The sequence below is a fragment of the Choloepus didactylus genome, chromosome 4 (genome assembly GCF_015220235.1).
Source record: "Choloepus didactylus isolate mChoDid1 chromosome 4, mChoDid1.pri, whole genome shotgun sequence".
Taxonomy (NCBI): Eukaryota; Metazoa; Chordata; class Mammalia; order Pilosa; family Megalonychidae; genus Choloepus; species Choloepus didactylus.
This window is the reverse complement of record NC_051310.1, coordinates 114,468,472-114,488,066: the sequence shown is the minus strand read 5'-3', so window position 1 is coordinate 114,488,066 and position 19,595 is coordinate 114,468,472. Positions and strand designations below refer to the sequence as shown.

Here is a 19,595-nt window from a genome sequence, read left to right as displayed (position 1 = left end):
ACTTCTGTTCTAGTTTGCTAATGCTGGCAGGATGCAAAACACCAGGTATGGATTGGCTTTTATAAAAGGGGGTTTATTTGGTTATACAGTTACAGTCTTAAGGCCATAAAGTGTCCAAGGTAACACATCAACAATCAGGTACCTTCTCTGGAGGATGGCCAACGGTGTCCAGAAAATCTCTGTTAGCTGGGAAGGCACGTGCCTGGTATCTGCTCTGGGTTCTGGTTTCAAAATGGCTTTCTCCCAGGATGTTCCTCTCTAGGCCGCAGCTCCTCTTTGGAATGTCACTCTCAGTTGCTCTTGGGGTGTTTGTCCTCTCTCAGCTTCTCTGGAGCAAGAGTCTCCTTCCAACAGCCATCTTCAAACTGTCTCTCATCTGCAGCTCCTCTCTCAGCTCCTGGGTGTTCTTCAGAGTGTCCCTCTTGGCTGTAGCAAGCTTGCTCCTTCTATCTGAGCGTACATAGTGCTCCAGTAATTTAATTCAGACCCACCCTGAATGGATGGGGCAACACCTCCACGGAAATTATCAAACCAAAGGTCTTGTCCACAGCTGATTGAATCACATCTCCATGGAAACACCCAAAGGATTCCAAACTCTAATAACACTAATATGTCTGCCCATACAAGACTGCATCAAAGATAATGGCATTCTGGGGGGACATAATACATCTAACTGGCACAACTTCCTACATGACCTAGCCTCTGTATAACTCTCCCGTTTCATTTAGTACTACTAATTTTCTCAGCTACCGTTTCTCCTGCCACACTGGCCTCTTTCCTTGATCTCTTTGAACACTCCAATCAAATTCTTACCTCTGTACCATGCACTTACTCTTTCTTCTGCCTGGAATTTTCTTCCCCCAGATGATATCAGAGCTCATTCCCTTACACCGTTTAGGTCCCTATTTAAAAGTCATTTTCCCAATGACCATCCAATCTAATGTAGCCATCCCCCTCTACCACACCACTCTCTATCCCCTTGCCTTGCTTAATTTTTTTTGATGGCTCTACTCCCCAGCCGACAGTGTATTTTACAGCATGTATTTACTTCTTTGTTTACTGCTTATCCATTAGAATGTAAGTTCTACAAAGGGACTTTTTCAGTTTTGTTCACGATTGTATTCCCAGAACCCAGAACAATACCTGGAGTATAGAGGCCATTCAATAAATATTTGTTGGGTTAAAATAAAATAATGAACATGAACTGTTGGGAAACTTCAGAGATATGCATCTTTATTTCTCTCTAAGTCTGTTTCAGGTTTTGTTTTGTTTGACCCATTCATGTGCCCCTGGAGCAATGTTGGCATTTCTTAGCATTTCAGAGACTGAGAATTGGCCCAGCTTTTTGTTGTTGTTGTTGTTGTAGTTGTTAAAACATTTGATGACCTTAACTTTTTTTATATTCCTATTCCTTTTTTCCCTGTTGGCATCAATTGTCTGACTTTCCCTGACCTTATAGCCTAGGTATATGGGAGAGATGGCAAAATGAGTTATTTTCTGATTTTTTATCCTCTCTTGGAGAGTGATAAATGAAGCTTTGTTTGTTTCAGTGGAGAGTAGAATATGAAGTCCCATAAAGCCACCTAGTTTATTAGATAAATACCACAGAGCTGCTTACTGTACACTATGTCTTAATGTAGATTACAGATGTGAACAAATGGTAATAGCAGAGCTGGATTATTGTGCTGTAATTAAAGATAATTGTGTTGCTCTGTGATTTCTCTGTAAATTTCTGTTGCAAAGTAGAAGGAAACTGAATAGTTTCAAACCTATAAATGGATTTCTTCACTTCTCCACAGCCCCATAAATCTTTTTAATTAACTAAATAATTAAATAAAGTAATCTTCACATGAACAGAGATCCTGAACTCTGCTTAGTTACTCCAGTCAGTAAAGGATAGTTTGGTACATACACATGTTAATCAGATTTTCATTTGTATTAGTTTTGTTATTTAACTAAGTATAAGTTTCTTCTCTTCAGATGTTCTGTAACAGGGTTTAATTTGGCAAAATGCTTGAATGCAACAGTGGTGTTGCAACTTCAGTCTTAGATGTTGTTTTCTGTGTTTGTCAGTGCAGAATTGGGACTTTGACTCTATCTAGAATGTAGTATTATATCTTCCCCCTGGTCTCCCAGCAGCACTTTAGTTAACCTAGCAGAAAATGAAACCACTTCCAGAAAAAAAAAAAAAAAAAAAAATGTGTTGGCTGAGAGAATATGTCGGTGTCTCCCCGGGGATTTACCTCTTTCTATGCCTGGGATTGCTGCCTCAGTGTGGAACATATTGGCAGCAGGACATACTCAAGCAAGGCAGCTAGAAGGGTCACAGGAGAAATCTAGAATTTTAAGATCAAGATCTGTAACTAAGGAGGAGACCCTGCAGGAATTTCTACTACTATTAGAAGTATTATTAGAAGGTACAGAAAAGCGAACAAACCCTAAGCAAAGGAAATGTACATACTGCCTGTGAAATTGCTTCTCAGTTCTTCCCCTGGAGAAAAACAGAGAAACAGATGAGGACAAGAATAAAGATGACTTGTACATATTGTCTCTAATTTTCCCTTTCTAGTGATTCTCAATGATACAATCTCCAGGAAGCATTTTTTCAAAGGGGTATGAGCTAACTTTTTACAGCATTCATTCCTAAAAAGCCTTAGTGATGTGAACCAGCTTCAACACTATACCAGAGTTACACGGAGGCTCCAGTTTACTTTTTCTGTGTTGCTAGCCATGTCTTTCCAGCTTTTCCATGTTTTTACCTTTTCTGCGCATGGAAATTTTAAAGAGTCTTTCAAGGATCTACCATACTCCATGAAGGTTGCCAAATTAAATTGTAAATGCCCAAAAAAGAGCAAAAATGCCTTTTGGCATTTACCGTAATGCTGAACATTCATTACACAAGCTTTACTTCCATTTCATTTTGTGAAAAAGGCAGAATTAAGGAAGTACAGTGTTGGGGTGTTTGACAACAAGCAGCTAAGGATAATGTTTGGCCGCTCTTTAGGGAAAAGAATTTATCTGTATCAGAGTTCGAGCATTCTAGGAACTCTGGCAGTGATGATCTGCAATAGCAGTGACTTTGCAAGCCAAGAAACCAGAATTAATTGCAGAGAATGATGCAGTACCAGATCTCAGTTTCTATAGTAGTTTTCAAACACAGGAAGCGGTGTATGTCTGTGTGTGTGTGTGTGTGTGTGTGTGTGTGTGTGTGTGTGTGTGTGTGTGTTGAGGATAGATTATTGGTGGTATGGTGGTGAGGTAGTAGACTATCTCAGAAACAATGTGCTATTGCAGAGCTGACAGCAATTCAGATTATGGATGCATGTGTGGCTCTTTCTGAATATAGATCTGTTCATGGACTACATTTTACCTGAATTGAAAAGTCTTTCTCAAGGGGAAGAAAGAGTCCCAATTCTTAACTCTTGCTTTCTAGGTCTGCTGATTGGTATAATACTTAGTCCTGAGGGAAAATCAGTCAACAGTGTACCTTTGTAAATGCAAGTCACTATGCTCAGATTGGATTAAACATCAGACTCAGAGTTGGTTCTCTGTCACCCTGATAAATGCTAGGATTTAAAGAGTTAAGAGGTCATCACCCTTTTCATTACAATTCCTCTGCTGTCTCTAGATGTGTTACATTCTTCTTGGAACCTAAGTAATTAGGTTCTTGTGAGAGGTTCTAGTTTTGGAGGTAGATTGCTAGTCCTTGTGTTGTACTATTTCTATCTATGTGTGTGTAATCACCTACATCTGCTGGCTGCTATGGATTTGTTTCTGTATGGTAATAGCACCTCCTGTTCATTACAAATAAATCCAATGTTAGATTCGTATTACAAAATGCCATTCTCATTAACCAACCACTGTTAGAATCGTTGAGGGTTAGAAACCCTCATAAGGTTCCTCCCTGCCCTCCTATGCCTTTTAACTAGATTTCCTTCTAGCTGAAGATTTATTAGAGCTCCAGTCTTCTTGAACGGGCATTCTTAGAATCTGAATATTTCTCCCCTCTTTATCCGAACCCATATTCATGGGTTGTTTTTTTTTTTTTTTTTAATTTTTTTTTAAATTTAATTTTATTGAGATTGTTCACATACCATCCAAAGATCCAAAGTACACAATCAGTTGCCCACGGTACCATCATACAGCTGTGCATCCATCACCACAATTATTTTTTTTCAATTTTTAGAACATTTTCATTACTCCAGAAAAGAAATAAAGACAACTCAAATCCTCCCATACCCCTAACCACCCCCCTACTATTGACTCATAGTATTGGTATAGTACATTTGTTACTGTTGATGAAAGAATGTTAAAATACTACTAACTGTTGTACCTAGTTTGCAATAGGTATATTTTTTCCCTATATACCCTTTTATTGTTAACTTCTATAGTGTCATACATTTGTTCTAGTTCATGGAAAAGATTTCTAATATTTGTACAGTCAGTCATGGAGATGGTCCACCACAAGATTCACTGTTTTATACATTCCCATCTTTTAACCTCCAACTTCCCTTCTGGTGACATACATGACTCTGAGCTTCCCCTTTCTACCACATTCACATACCATTCAGCACTGTTAGTTATTCTCACAATAATGTGCAACCATCACTTCTGTCCATTTCCAAACCCTTAAGTTCAACCTAGTTGAACCTTCTGCTCATAATAAGCAACCACTCCCCATTTTTTAACCTCGTTCAATATCCTGGTAACTTATATTTCATGTCTATGAGTTTACATATTATAATTAGTTCATATCAGTGAAACCATGCAATATTTGTCCTTATGTGTCTGACTTATTTTGCTCAATGTAGTGCCCTCAAGGTTGCTTCATCAATCCATTTTTTTTAAGTTTTATTCACCCACCATACTTTCCGTCCTAAGTAAACAATCAGTGGTTCCCTGTATAGTCATATATTTATGTATTCACCACCATTACCACTATTTATATAAGGACATCTCCATTTCTTCCTCAAAGAAGGATGAAAAGTTGAAGAAGGTAGAGAGACAAAAGAAAAAGAAAAAGAAATTACAGCCAAAAAGCTACAAAAGGAAAGACAGAGTTAACCTAAAGTAGAATAAAAGAGTCAGACAACATCACCAATGCCAAGAGCCCCATACCCCTCCCTCCCTTATGTCTCCCTCTTAAAGGCATTTAGCTTTGGTATATTGCCTTTGTTACATTAAAGGAAGCATAATACAATGTTTCTGTTAACTATAGTCTCTAGTTTGCATTGATTTTTTCCCCCAGTACCACTCTCTTTTTAACACCTTGCAAAGATTGGCATTCATTTGTTCTCCCTCATGTAAAAACATATTTGCATATTTTATCACAGTTTTTGAGCACTGTAGGTTTCACTAAGTTATACAGTCCCACTCTTTATTTTTCCTCTTCCCTTCTGGTGTCCCACATGCTCCTAACCTTCCTCTTTCAACCATATTCACAGTCATCTTTGTTCAGTGTACTTACATTGCTGTGCTACCATCACCCAAAATTGTGTTCCAAACGTGTCACGCCTATCTTTTCCTGTCTGTCTGTAGTGCTCCCTTTAGTATTTCCTGTGGCACAGGTATCTTGCTCACAAACTCTCTCATTGTCTGTTTGTCAGAGAATATTTTAAACTCTCCCTCATATTTGAAGGATAGTTTTGCCAGATACAGGATTCTTGGCTGGCGGTTTTTCTCTTTCAATATCTTAAATATATCACACCACTTCCTTCTTGCCTCCATGGTTTCTACTGAGAAATCCGCACATAGTCTTATCAAGCTTCCTTTGTAGGTGATGAGTCACTTTTCTCTTGCTGCTTTCAGGATTCTCTTTTGATAATCTGCTTATTAAATGTCTTGGCGTAGGCCTATTCATATGTATTCTGGGGTATGCTGCACTTCTTGGATCTGTAATTCTATGTCTTTCCTAAGAGATGGGAAATTTTCATTGATTATTTCCTCTATTATTGCTTCTGCCCCTTTTCCCTCCTCTTCTCTTTCTGGGACACCCATGACATGTACATTCATGCGCTTCATTTGGTCATTCAATTCCCTGAGACGTTGCTCCTATTTTTCCATTCTTTTCCCTAACTGTTCTTTTGTGGGTAGGATTTCAGGTGTCTTGTTCTCCATTTCCAGAGTGTTTTCTTCTGCCTCTTGAGATCTGCTGTTGTATGTCTCCATTGTGTTTCTCATCTCTTGTGTTGTGCCTTTCATTTCCATAGATTCTGCCAGTTGTTTTTTCAGACTTTCAATTTCTACCTTATGTTCACCCATGTTTTCATTATAGCCTTCATCTCTTTTGTTATATCTTCCCTGAACTGATTGATTTGGTTTTTTGTTTAATTTGGCATATTTCTTCAAAAAGCTTTAATAGATTTTTTCATTACAGTGAAACAGTATCTCAGCTGTGTCTTGATTGAGGTGTAACTTTGTTCCTTTAGCTGGGCCATTTCTTTGTTTTTCCTAGTATAGATTGTAGTTTTCTGTTGTCTAGGCATCTGGTTTCCTTGGTCACCCCAGTCAAATTTTCCCAGACCAGAATGGGTTCAGGTCTCAGAATGGGGTTATATTCAGAGTATATCTTACAGGAATGACAGACTTTCCTGTGAGGTCTCCAGTTGCTGTGCTTTTCCTAACCTGCCCAACAGGTGGCACTTGTCAGCCTGTCACTCCCAACTGATGTAAGGAGGTGTGGCCTCTTCAGTTTCTGTTTTGGCTGTTTTTCCCCAGGCTCTGGTGTCTGATTCTGAAGGGAAAGCTGGGACCCACCTCCTTACTCTCAGGGAAGATACAGTCATGGGTTTTATACCTGATTAATGTAAGTTTGTTGAAAGCTAGATTGGTGGAAAGAATGGTGGTGTCAGTAGGACATGCCTCAGAAACTGGGCCTTTTCTTTCTCATCAACTCATGTACTCTGTTACTATTGAAGGCTGGCCCTGATTCTCTTTTGTTAGAGATTTTCTAATGAGAGGAGAAAAATTAGATGTCTTTTTTATATACTTTCAGCCAAGCACAGTTTATAAGGAAGATCATTAATTAGAAATAGAGCTTCTCGTAGCACAGGGTGCACTCATCTATACCACTAGGTTTGTGGTAGATCATGAACAAAAAAGTGAAAGGAAAGACTAAAGTCTTATATTTAGAGCTCTCTGCACAATGACAGGAAAAGATGCCGGACTAGATTAAATACAAAGAAGTTATTTCCTCTAAATGTTCTCCTTGCAACTCAGCTACTTATTTTCTCTTCCCCCACAGATGGAGTCCCCTGTCTCCACACCGGCAGTGCTGCCACTGCACCTTTTAGTGCCAGTGGTCAGTAATGACATCTCATCCCCCTGTGAGCAGATCATGGTTCGCACCCGATCAGTTGGGGTGAACACATGTGATGTGGCTCTAGCCACAGAGCCTGAATGCCTGGGCCCCTGTGAACCTGGGACCAGCGTCAATCTTGAGGGCATCGTGTGGCAGGAAACGGAAGATGGTAAGTGCTATATGTGGTATTCCTATCCCTTCTCAACCTGCTTCTGCAAGGGAGCCTACAGGGGCTTATTGTTCTAAACAATAGCAAGTATTTACTAAGAGTTTAGGTGCCAGTTTGCTGGCGATACCCAGAGGATTACAGCAAAACTTTTTAGCAAAAACTCCCAGCTTCTAGAGATTGCCAAGTCCGGTTTCTTAGATTATCTCCCTTTCATTGTTATTCATGGTACATAAGCAGTCATTTGATAAGTGCTGGACAAGTAATCCAAACTGTGTCTATACTCTCTGTACCCCTCTCTTATCATTTTATATGGGAAAATTAGAATATAAAGGAACTTTGGGTCAGGTTTGAAGAGAAAAAGTAATAAAAGGGCAGCTGAGGGAATAAAGGGAACTGAAAACAGTCGCTCTTAAATTGATGTGGTATTGGCTTATAGAATATGCATCTCTTGCTTTTTTCAACACCTGGAGTTTCAGCAGCTCCTTCTTGACACTGATTGCCTCATTGCCCAGCAATCTACCCCACTACATGCATCTGTCACTTAGTACAGATTTTATAGACTAGACCTATAAAATGGGGAAATTTTTGCATGGTCTTGTTTCCAAGCATCCACTAAACAGTTAGCTCACAGTACGGTGCTGCTGCTTAAGACGACCATCCATATTTCTCTTATGTTCCATATGCCCCTGTTCTTCTATTTTGGAAGTCCATAAACCTGAAAAAAAATTCAATAGGAGCTCAAAGGGACTTAACTAGGTATATAAAATCCCTTGGTAACATCTTTTTGCAATTTGATTTCATTTGAATCTTTTTATAAAAGATCCAAGTCCTTGTCAAAGTGTATGTGGCTAGGGAGGCTGGGCGTCAATCCCATCAGATCTCCGCATCAGTAACCAGCCTTTCATAGCATCCCCTCTGAGGCAGTTATCTGTGATTATCACAAACTATCTTATCAGTCTGCCTGTGATATGCCTGTGATTCAGGCATATCATTCTGGTCATTCTAATAAGAGTCTCTTGCCCTGAATATTTTCTTGTTATTTGGTTTTTAAACTTTTTACTTTGAAATACTTTCAAATTTACATTACAGTTATAAAAATAATACAAACCCCATAAGGAAAACTCCAACATACCCCTATCCTGGCAGATATCCAGAGCCACCAATTTTAACTTTTTGCCATATTTGCCATATCATTCTGTCTGTCCATCAGTCTGTCCATCTGTCTTTTTGTCTATTTATCAATCCATTTGCTGAACACTTGACTTTGGGATGTATATATCATGCTCCTTGAATACTTAATACTGCCACATACATTTCCTGAGAACAAGGATATTCATTTATATAATCAGTTTAAATACAGTTATTACAGTCAAGAAATTTAACATTAATATAAAGCTTACAGTTTGTTTTCCAAGTTTTCGTCTGTCCCAAAAATATCCTTTTGGGCCTTTTCTCTTCCATTATTGGATATCATCCAGGATCACATATTGAATTTGGCTGACATTGTCTTTTTAGTTGCTCATTCCTTTATTTAAATGGTGGAAACATATATACAACATAAACTTTCCCATCTCAACCATTCCCACACATACCATTCCATGAGATTACTCATTTCCACACTGTTGTGGCACCCCCACCACCTTCCTTTATTAAAACTTCCCTTTCATTCCAACAAAAAGCCTGCATTCACTTTGCATTAATTCCTCATTATGCGCGCGCACGCACACACACACCGCACTACTTTTTGTAGATCCAGAGATCTTTATTTCCTCATATGACCTCATTCGGCAAAGAGCTTTCTCCTTCAGAGCTCATCCATACAAAGAGTTTAGAGAATAGCTCCAGCCCAAAGCATAGGGACCCCCCCCAGTGCTTTCTGAGCATGTTTTGTCTCAGAACATGCATTTGGCCCTAGGAATTACCTCCATTTACACAGATACGAGTGTTCCCTCTTTCCTAGTAAACAGTTTCATCATGGTCCTGGGCACTGCACTGTAGGAGGATTGCTCTGCTCCCTCTGGAACCAGGACCAGAGAACCACATTGGGATGCGGCCACTCCATACCAAGCCCGTCGGGGGGTGAGGGGTAGGGCTGCCAGGATACCACTTTTCTTCTCTTTTTTGGCTTTATTTTATTAGATCAGTTGTAGGTTTATAGAAACATCATACAGAAAGTACAGAGTTCCCACATCTACCCACCTCTCTACACACAGTTTTCCCAATTAACATTTTGCCTTAGTGTGGCAACTTTGTTACAATTGATGAAACAATATTACCATGATTTTGCTATTAACTTTAGTCCACTGTTTCCATTAGGATTCACTCTTTGTGTTGTACAGTTCTATGGGTTTGTTGTGTGGATGTGTGTGTGTGTGTGTGGTAATTTATATACAACTTAAAGTTTTTCAACCACATTCAGATAAATAATTCAGTGGTGTTAATTACATTCACACTGTTCTGATACCCTCACCACCATCCACTACCAAAACTTTTCCATCACCCTGAACAGAAAATCTGTACCAGTTAAGCTTTAACATCCTAAATCTACAACAGTCATATTTGATTTGATGCCAACTTAACTTCAGTAGCATACACATACACCCTTCTATACCCCTCCATCCTCCCACCATTTTTTATACTTGTTACAGATTATACCTTTGTACATTGCATATCCAAAATCATAGATTTATAATTGCATCTTATGCATTTGCATTTTAGCTCCTGTAAGAAATGGAGTTACATGCCAAAAAATACAGTTCAATAGTACTGACATTTGTCTATAACCCATATGGTTACTGTGCCAGTTTGAATGTATTGTGTCCCCCCAAATGCCATTATCTTTGATGTAATCTTGTGTGGGCAGACGTTATCAGTGTTCATTAGATTTGCATGGAAATGCACCCCACCCAACTGTAGGTGATAACTCTGATGAGATATTTCCATGGAGGCATGGCCCCACCCATTCAGGGTGGGCCTTGATCAGTGGAGCCATGCAAATGAGCTGACAGGCAGAGGGAAATCAGTGCAGCTGTGAGTGATGTTTTAAAGAGGAGCTATGTACAAGAGGGACTCTTTGAAGAAAGCACAGGAGCTGCAGATGAGAGAAAGTTTGAAGATGGCCACTGAAAGCACTCTTGCTCTGGAGAAGCTGAGAAGGACAAATACCCCAAGTGCAACTAAGAGTGACATTTTTGAGGAACTGCAGCCTAGAGAGGAACATCCTGGGAGAAAGCCATTTTGAAACCAGAACTTGGAGCAGACGCCAGCCACGTGCCTTCCAAGCTAACAGAGGTTTTCTGGACACCATTGGCCATCCTCCAGTGAAGGTACCCAATTGCTGATGTGTTAACTTGGACACTTTATGGCCTTAAGACTGTAACTGTGCAACCAAATAAACCCCTTTTATAAAAGCCAATCCATCTCTTGTGTTTTGCATTCTGGCAGCATTAGCAAACCAGAACAGTTACCTTTACCAGAAGTCTTTATTTCTTTTTGCTACTTTGATCCACTGTCTAGTGTCCGTTTCTTTCAGTCTGAAGACCTCCCTTTAGCATTGCTGGTAGGGCAGGTCTAGTGATAATGAACTCCCTCAGCTTTTGTTTGTTTGGGAATATCTTAATCTCCTCCTCATTGTTGAAAGAAAGTTTTGCTGGATTAAAAATTCTTGGTTGGCAGTAATTTTCCTTCACACATTAAATATTTCACACTGCTTCCTTCTTTCTTTCCTCCATGGTTTTTGATGAGAAATTGCCACTTAATCTTATTGAGTTTCCCTTGAACATACTTGTTGCTTTTCTCTTGCAGTCTTCAGAACTCTCTCCTTGTCTTTGGCATTGGACAGTTTGATTGCTGTGTCTCTTGGCTTGATTCTCTTTGAGTTTGTCCTTTTTGGGGGTTTGTTGGTCTTGAATGTGCATATTCATGTCTTTCCTTAAATTTGGAAAGTTTTCTGCCATTATTTCTTTGAATATTCCTTCTGCCCCTTTCTCTCTTTCTTCCCCCTTGGGACTCCCATAATGTGTATATTAGTACACTTGCACCCCAGTGTTTGCACCAGTGCCACTCTGCTCCCTCTGGAACAGGGTCCAGGGACCCACAATGAAAACAAAAACTGGCTCCATCCCATATTATGGATGGGATGGGTGAGGGCCCAGCATGGTCACCTGAGTTTCTTCTATGGCTTTTTTTTTTTTTTTTTTTTTTTTTTAATCATCATTTTATTGAGATATATTCACATACCACGCAGTCATACAAAACAAATTGTACTTTCGATTGTTTACAGTACCATTACATAGTTGTACATTCATCACCTAAATCAATCCCTGACACCTTCATTAGCACACACACAAAATAACAAGAATAATAATTAGAGTGAAAAAGAGCAATTGAAGTAAAAAAGAACACTGGGTACCTTTGTCTGTTTGTTTGCTTCCCCTACTTTTCTACACATCCATCCATAAACTAGACAAAGTGGAGTTTGGTCCTTATGGCATTCCCAATCCCACTGTCACCCCTCATAAGCTACATTTTTATACAACTGTCTTCGAGATTCATGGGTTCTGGGTTGTAGTTTAATAGTTTCAGGTATCCACCACCAGCTACCCCAATTCTTTAGAACCTAAAAAAGTTGTCTAAAGTGTGCGTAAGAGTGCCCACCAGAGTGATCTCTCGGCTCATTTTGGAATCTCTCTGCCACTGAAGGTTATTTCATTTCCTTTCACATCCCCCTTTTGGTCAAGAAGATGTTCTCCATCCCACGATGCCGGGTCTACATTCCTCCCCGGGAGTCATATTCCACGTTGCCAGGGAGATTCACTTCCCTGGGTGTCTGATCCCACGTAGGGGGGAGGGCAGTGATTTCACCTTTCAAGTTGGCTTAGCCAGAGAGAGAGGGCCACATCTGAGCAACAAAGAGGCATTCAGGAGGAGACTCTTAGGCACAAATACAGGGAGGCCTAGCCTCTCCTTTGCAGCAACCGTCTTCCCAAGGGTAAAACTTATGGTAGAGGGCTCAACCCATCAAACCACCAGTCCCCTATGTCTGTGGTCATGTTAGCAACCATGAAGGTGGGGTAGGCAAATACCCCTGCATTCTCCACAGGCTCCTCAAGGGGGCACTACATCTTTTTTTTTTTTTTTTCCTTGTTTGTCTTTTTTCTTTTTTTTTTTTTTTTAACTTTCCCTTCTTTTTTAAATCAACTGTATGAAAAAAAAAGTTAAAAAGAAAACAAACATACAATATAAGAACATTTCAAAGAGACCATAACAAGGGAGTAAGAAAAAGACAACTAACCTAAGATAACTGCTTAACTTCCAACATGTTCCTACTTTACCCCAAGAAAGTTACATAATATAGCAACATTTCAGTGAACTTGTTCCTACTACATCCATCAGAAATTAACAGACCATAGTCATTTCTGGGCATCCCCAGAACGTTAAATAGCTTATCTGTTCTTCTTGGATTATTGTTCCCCCTTCCTTAATTGCTCTCTACTGCTAGTTCCCCTACATTCTACATTATAAACCATTTGTTTTACATTTTTCAAAGTTCACATTAGTGGTATCATATAATATTTCTCTTTTTGTGCCTGGCTTATTTCGCTCAGCATTATGTCTTCAAGGTTCATCCATGTTGTCATATGTTTCACCAGATCGTTCCTTCTTACTGCCGCGTAGTATTCCATCGTGTGTATATACCACATTTTATTTATCCACTCATCTGTTGAAGGACATTTGGGTTGTTTCCATCTCTTGGCAATTGTGAATAATGCTGCTATGAACATTGGCGTGCAGATATCTGTTCGTGTCACTGCTTTCCGATCTTCCGGGTATATACCGAGAAGTGCAATCGCTGGATCGAATGGTAGCTCTATATCTAGTTTTCTAAGGAACTGCCAGACTGACTTCCAGAGTGGCTGAACCATTATACAGTCCCACCAACAATGAATAAGAGTTCCAATTTCTCCACATCCCCTCCAGCATTTGTAGTTTCCTGTTTGTTTAATGGCAGCCACTCTAATCGGTGTTAGATGGTATCTCATTGTGGTCTTAATTTGCATCTCTCTAATAGCTAGTGAAGCTGAACATTTTTTCATGTGTTTCTTGGCCATTTGTATTTCCTCTTCAGAGAACTGTCTTTTCATATCTTTTGCCCATTTTATAATTGGGCTGTCTGTACTATTGTCATTGAGTTGTAGGATTTCTTTGTATATGCAAGATATCAGTCTTTTGTCAGATACATGGTTTCCAAAAATTTTTTCCCATTGAGTTGGCTGCCTCTTTACCTTTTTGAGAAATTCCTTTGAGGTGCAGAAACTTCTAAGCTTGAGGAGTTCCCATTTATCTATTTTCTCTTTTGTTGCTTGTGCTTTGGGTGTAAAGTCTAGGAAGTGGCCTCCTAATACAAGGTCTTGAAGATGTTTTCCTACATTATCTTCTAGGAGTTTTATGGTACTTTCTTTTATATTGAGATCTTTGGTCCATTTTGAGTTAATTTTTGTGTAGGGGGTGAGGTAGGGGTCCTCTTTCATTCTTTTGGATATGGATATCCAACTCTCCCAGCCCCATTTGTTGAAAAGACCATTATGGCTCAGTTCGGTGACTTTGGGGGCCTTATCAAAGATCAGTCGGCCATAGATCTGAGGGTCTATCTCTGAATTCTCAATTCGATTCCATTGATCTATATGTCTATCTTTGTGCCAGTACCATGCTGTTTTGGCAACTGTGGCTTTATAATAAGCTTCAAAGTCAGGGAGTGTAAGTCCTCCCACTTCGTTTTTCTTTTTTAGAGTGTCTTTAGCAATTCGAGGCATCTTCCCTTTCCAAATAAATTTGATAACTAGCTTTTCCAAGTCTGCAAAGTAGGTTGTTGGAATTTTGATTGGGATTGCATTGAATCTGTAGATGAGTTTGGGTAGAATTGACATCTTAATGACATTTAGCCTTCCTATCCATGAACATGGAATATTTTTCCATCTTTTAAGGTCCCCTTCTATTTCTTTTAGTAGAGTTATGTAGTTTTCTTTGTATAGGTCTTTTACATCTTTGGTTAAGTTTATTCCTAGGTACTTGATTTTTTTAGTTGCTATTGAAAATGGTATCTTTTTCTTGAGTGTCTCTTCAGTTTGTTCATTTCTAGCATATAGAAACATTACTGACTTATGTGCATTAATCTTGTATCCTGCTACTTTGCTAAATTTGTTTATTAGCTCTAGTAGGTGTATCGTCGATTTCTCAGGGTTTTCTAGATATAAGATCATATCATCTGCAAACAATGACAGTTTTACTTCTTCTTTTCCAATTTGGATGCCTTTTATTTCTTTGTCTTGCCGGATTGCCCTGGCTAGCACTTCCAGCACAATGTTGAATAACAGTGGTGACAGCGGGCATCCTTGTCTTGTTCCTGATCTTAGAGGGAAGGCTTTCAGTCTCTCACCATTGAGTACTATGCTGGCTGTGGGTTTTTTCATATATGCTCTTTATCATGTTGAGGAAGTTTCCTTCAATTCCTACCTTTTGAAGTGTTTTTATCAAAAAGGGATGTTGGATTTTGTCAAATGCTTTTTCAGCATCTATTGAGATGATCAATTGATTTTTCCCTTTTGAGTTTTTAATGTGTTGTAATACATTGATTGTTTTTCTTATGTTGAACCATCCTTGCATGCCTGGAATGAACCCCACTTGGTCATGGTGTATGATGTTTTTAATGTGTCTTTGGATTCGATTTGCAAGTATTTTGTTGAGGATTTTTGCATCTATATTCATTAGGGAGATTGGCCGGTAGTTTTCCTTTTTTGTAGCATCTTTGCCTGGTTTTGGTATTAGATTGATGTTAGCTTCATAAAATGAGTTAGGTAGTGTTCCATTTTTTTCAATGTTTTGAAAGAGTTTGAGTAAGATTGGTGTCAGTTCTTTCTGGAAAGTTTGGTAGAATTCCCCTGTGAAGCCATCTGGCCCTGGGCATTTATTTGTGGGAAGATTTTTGATGACTGATTGGATCTCTTTGCTTGTGATGGGTTGGTTGAGGTCTTCTGTTTCTTCTCTGGTCAGTCTAGGTTGTTCATATGTTTCCAGGAAATTGTCCATTTCTTCTACATTATCCAGTTTGTTGCCATACAGTTGTTCATAATATCCTCTTATAATTTTTTTAATTTCTTCAGGATCTGCAGTTATGTTACCTTTTTCATTCATTATTTTGTTTATATGGGTTTTCTCTCTTTTTTATTTTGTCAGTCTAGCTAGGGGCTTGTCAATCTTGTTGATCTTCTCAAAGAACCAACTTTTGGTGATATTTATCCTTTCTATTGTTTTTTTGTTCTCTATGTCATTTATTTCTGCTTTAATCCTTGTTATTTCTTTTCTTCTACTTGGTTTAGGATTGGTTTGCTGTTCATTTTCTAGCTTCTTCAGTTGATCCATTAGTTCTTTGATTTTGGCTCTTTCTTCCTTTTTAATATATGCGTTTAGTGCTATAAATTTCCCCCTTAGCACTGCTTTTGCTGCATCCCATAGGTTTTGGTATGTTGTGTTCTCATTTTCATTCGTCTCTATATATTTAGCAATTTCTCTTGCTATTTCTTCTTTAACCCACTGATTGTTTAGGAGTGTGTTGTTTAACCTCCAGGTATTTGTGAATTTTCTAAGTCTCTGATGGTTATTGACTTCTAATTGTATTCCATTGTGGTCAGAGAATGTGCTTTGAATAATTTCAATCTTTTTAAATTTATTGAGGCTTGTTTTATGTCCCAGCATATGATCTATTCTGGAGAAAGTTCCGTGAGCACTAGAAAAGTATGTGTATCCTGGTGATTTGGGATGTAATGTCCTGTAGATGTCTGTTAAATCTAATTCATTTATCATATTGTTTAGGTTTTCAATTTCCTTATTGGTCTTCTGTCTGGTTGATCTATCTATAGGAGAAAGTGATGTGTTGAAGTCTCCCACAATTATTGTGGAAACATCAATTGCTTCCTTTAGTTTTGCCAATGTTTCTCTCATGTATTTTGTGGCACCTTGATTGGGTGCATAGACATTTACGATTGTTATTTCTTCTTGCTGAATTGCCCCTTTTATTAGTATGTAGTGGCCTTCTTTGTCTCTCAAAACATCCCTGCATTTGAAGTCTATTTTATCTGAGATTAATATTGCTACACCTGCTTTCTTTTGGCTGTAGCTTGCATGAAATATTTTTTTCCATCCTTTCACTTTCAGTTTCTTTGTGTCCCTGTGTCTAAGATGAGTCTCTTGTATGCAACATATTGATGGTTCATTTTTTTTTGATCCATTCTGCGAATCTATATCTTTTAATTGGGGAGTTTAATCCATTTACATTCAACGTTAAAACCGTGAAGGCATTTCTTGAATCGGCCATCTTATCCTTTGGATTATGTTTGCCATATTTTTCCCTCTCTCTATTAATATCCTTTATTGTACCCATACCGAATCTCTTTAGTACTGAACCTTTCTCCAGGTCTCTCTGTCCTGTCTTTGTTTCTCTGTCTGTAGGGCTCCTTTTAGTATCTCCAGTAGGGCAGGTCTCTTGTTAGCAAATTCTCTCAGCATTTCTTTGTCTGTGAAAAATTTAAGCTCTCCCTCAAATTTGAAGGAGAGCTTTGCTGGATAAAGTATTCTTGGCTGGAAATTCCTCTCACTCAGAATTTTAAATATATCGTGCCACTGCCTTCTTGCCTCCATGGTGGCTGCTGAGTAGTCACTACTTAGTCTTATGCTGTTTCCTTTGTATGTGGTGAATTGCTTTTCTCTTGCTGCTTTCAGAACTTGCTCCTTCTCTTCTGTGTTTGACAGTGTGATCAGTATATGTCTCGGAGTGGGTTTTTTTGGATTTATTCTATTTGGAGTTCGCTGAGCATTTATGATTTGTGTATTTATGTTGTTTAGAAGATTTGGGAAGTTTTCCCCAACAATTTCTTTGAATACTCTTCCTAGACCTTTACCCTTTTCTTCCCCTTCTGGGACACCAATGAGTCTTATATTCGTACGTTTCATATTATCTATCATATCCCTGAGGTCCATTTCGAGTTTTTCAATTTTTTTCCCCATTCTTTCTTTTATGCTTTCATTTTCCATTCTGTCATCTTCCAGGTCACTGATTCGTTGTTCAACTTCCTCTAGTCTTGTACTATGCTTGTCCAGAATCTTTTTAATTTGGTCAACAGTTTCTTTAATTTCCATAAGATCATCCATTTTTTTATTTAGTCTTGCAATGTCTTCTTTATGCTCTTCTAGGGTCTTCTTGATTTCCTTCATATCCCGTACTAGGGTCTCATTGTTCATCTTTAGTTCTTTGAGTAGCTGCTCTAGGTGGTGTGTCTCTTCTGGTCTTTTGATTTGGGTGCTTGGGCTTGGGTTATCCATATCGTCTGGTTTTTTCATATGCTTTATAATTTTCTGTTGTTTTTGGCCTCGTGGCATTTGCTGAACTTGATAGGGTTCTTTTAGGGTTTGTAGACCAGTTGAAGTCCTTATCTCTAATTTATCAGATCTACAGCTTCGTGGAGTAGACTTTCTCTAACTAACCAGCAGGTGGCGTCCACAAGCCACCTGTTCTCCACAAGCCAGATCTCCCCTGCTTAGCCTTTTTGGTGAGTGGGGGAGTGAGTCTTGTGGGGCCCAATTGGTGTACCAAGCTTGCGTGTGTAGTTGGTGTTGCCTGCCCTGTATGTGGGGCGTGTTTCTGGGCAGTCGGGGAGGGGGGGTGGCCCTAACAATCAAATCTCCCTGATGATCCTAGAGTTTTAAAGCTGCTGCAATAGTCTAATCCTTCAGTTCAGTCCTGCCACAGTTTGTCTCTGCCACTGACCCACAAGTCTTTGGTATTGGCGTATGGCTCCTGAGACTTGCAAGTGGGCCCCTCTTCCAGGCTGTGCACCCCGGGTCCTCTGTTGAGGGATGACTGTGCTATGTCACAGGTGAGTGCCGTCCCCCCAGGGCAGTTCTGGGCTGCTGGGCTGTGTTGGGAGGCTCCCAGTCTGCTCAAATGATGGCTGAATGGGGCTCTGTTAATTCACACTGCTCCCCCTTCCCAGCTCTGGGACATTCAGCTGAGGTTGCAGGGAAGGCTAGTGTCCACGCCCAGTTTTGTGGTGTGTGCCTGTTATTTGAAGCACTTCCGTCACACTGGGTTGTCTGGGGCAGCTCTGGGCTATGGGGCTGGCAATGGGCAGGAGTGTTTCCTGTCCACCAGGATGGTGGCTGTGCGGACACCCCCCTTTTCTTGGGAAATTGTGTTGTTTAGTGAATTTTCTCAGCCACTGGAATATTGCCTTTTGTCTCAGAGCTCTCTTAGTTCTGCTCTTGACTTGACGTGCCCAAATTTCAATTCTTTGAAGCTTTCTGTATTGAGCTTCTTAGAGTAATTGTTTTAGAAAAAGCAAAAAGGATTTAAAAAAAAAAAAAAAAAAAAAACGGCCCTCCTCAGAGATCTAATGGGTTATTGAAATGCTAATAGACAAAGCAACCAGGGCCATTAAGGAAAGGTGCACAGGGGAGAGAGATCAGCTTTGCTTCGGGATTTGCATATGTGCCTCAAGGCCTGATCTCCGCCCTTCCCCTTTCTGTGTTCACCAGAACTCGAAAAATCCTCTGCTTTTATTTTGGAGTTTTTCGTGTTGTTTTTTTTCTATGTCTGTCTCCTCTCTGCTGGGCTGGCTGCTCTCAGAGTCTCTGGTGTCTGGTCTCAGTCTATCTATGGTTGGAGTTTGAATCAGTAGAATGAGTTTCCGATAAGAGCAGCCACTGCAATTCTCCCTTCTCCTTCCCGGAGCTGACAGCCCCTCCTCCCCCGGGACTGAGCCTGGCAGGGAGGGGCGCGGGTCCCCTGGCCGCAAAAACTTACAGATTTCGCTGATCTCAGCAGTTCCACGTTTTCATGAGTGTTGTATGAAGTATGCCCAAAGACAGATTGCTCTGTGGTGTCCAGTCCACGCAGTTCCTGGCTCTCTTCTATGGCTTTTGAAGCTGTGTTTCTTGATTTAGCACTTGCCCAGTTAATGCAGCCCTTTAAGTGGTTTCCATAGTTTTGAGGAAGGTCTTTAAAAGTCCTCTGCCACTTTTGCCCAAGGTGGGGTGGAACAATGGCTGCCCTCAGAATCTGCCGCCAGCAATCTG

At 39.7% G+C, this 19,595-nt stretch overlaps 1 protein-coding gene across 4 annotated transcripts in view; it reads left to right on the top strand.

Moving 5' to 3' along the window:
* ZNF609 (zinc finger protein 609) overlaps positions 1 to 19,595 on the top strand; it is a 350,879-nt gene that overhangs the window by 193,035 nt on the left and 138,249 nt on the right. For all 4 annotated transcript variants that reach the window (XR_005216444.1, XM_037833715.1, XM_037833714.1 and 1 more), the window contains one exon: positions 7,244 to 7,469. Coding sequence is in view for 3 of the 4 variants with exons in the window: in XM_037833715.1 (XP_037689643.1) it covers positions 7,244 to 7,469 (226 nt within the window). In the remaining variant the exon portion in view is untranslated. The remainder of the gene's footprint in view (positions 1 to 7,243; positions 7,470 to 19,595) is intronic.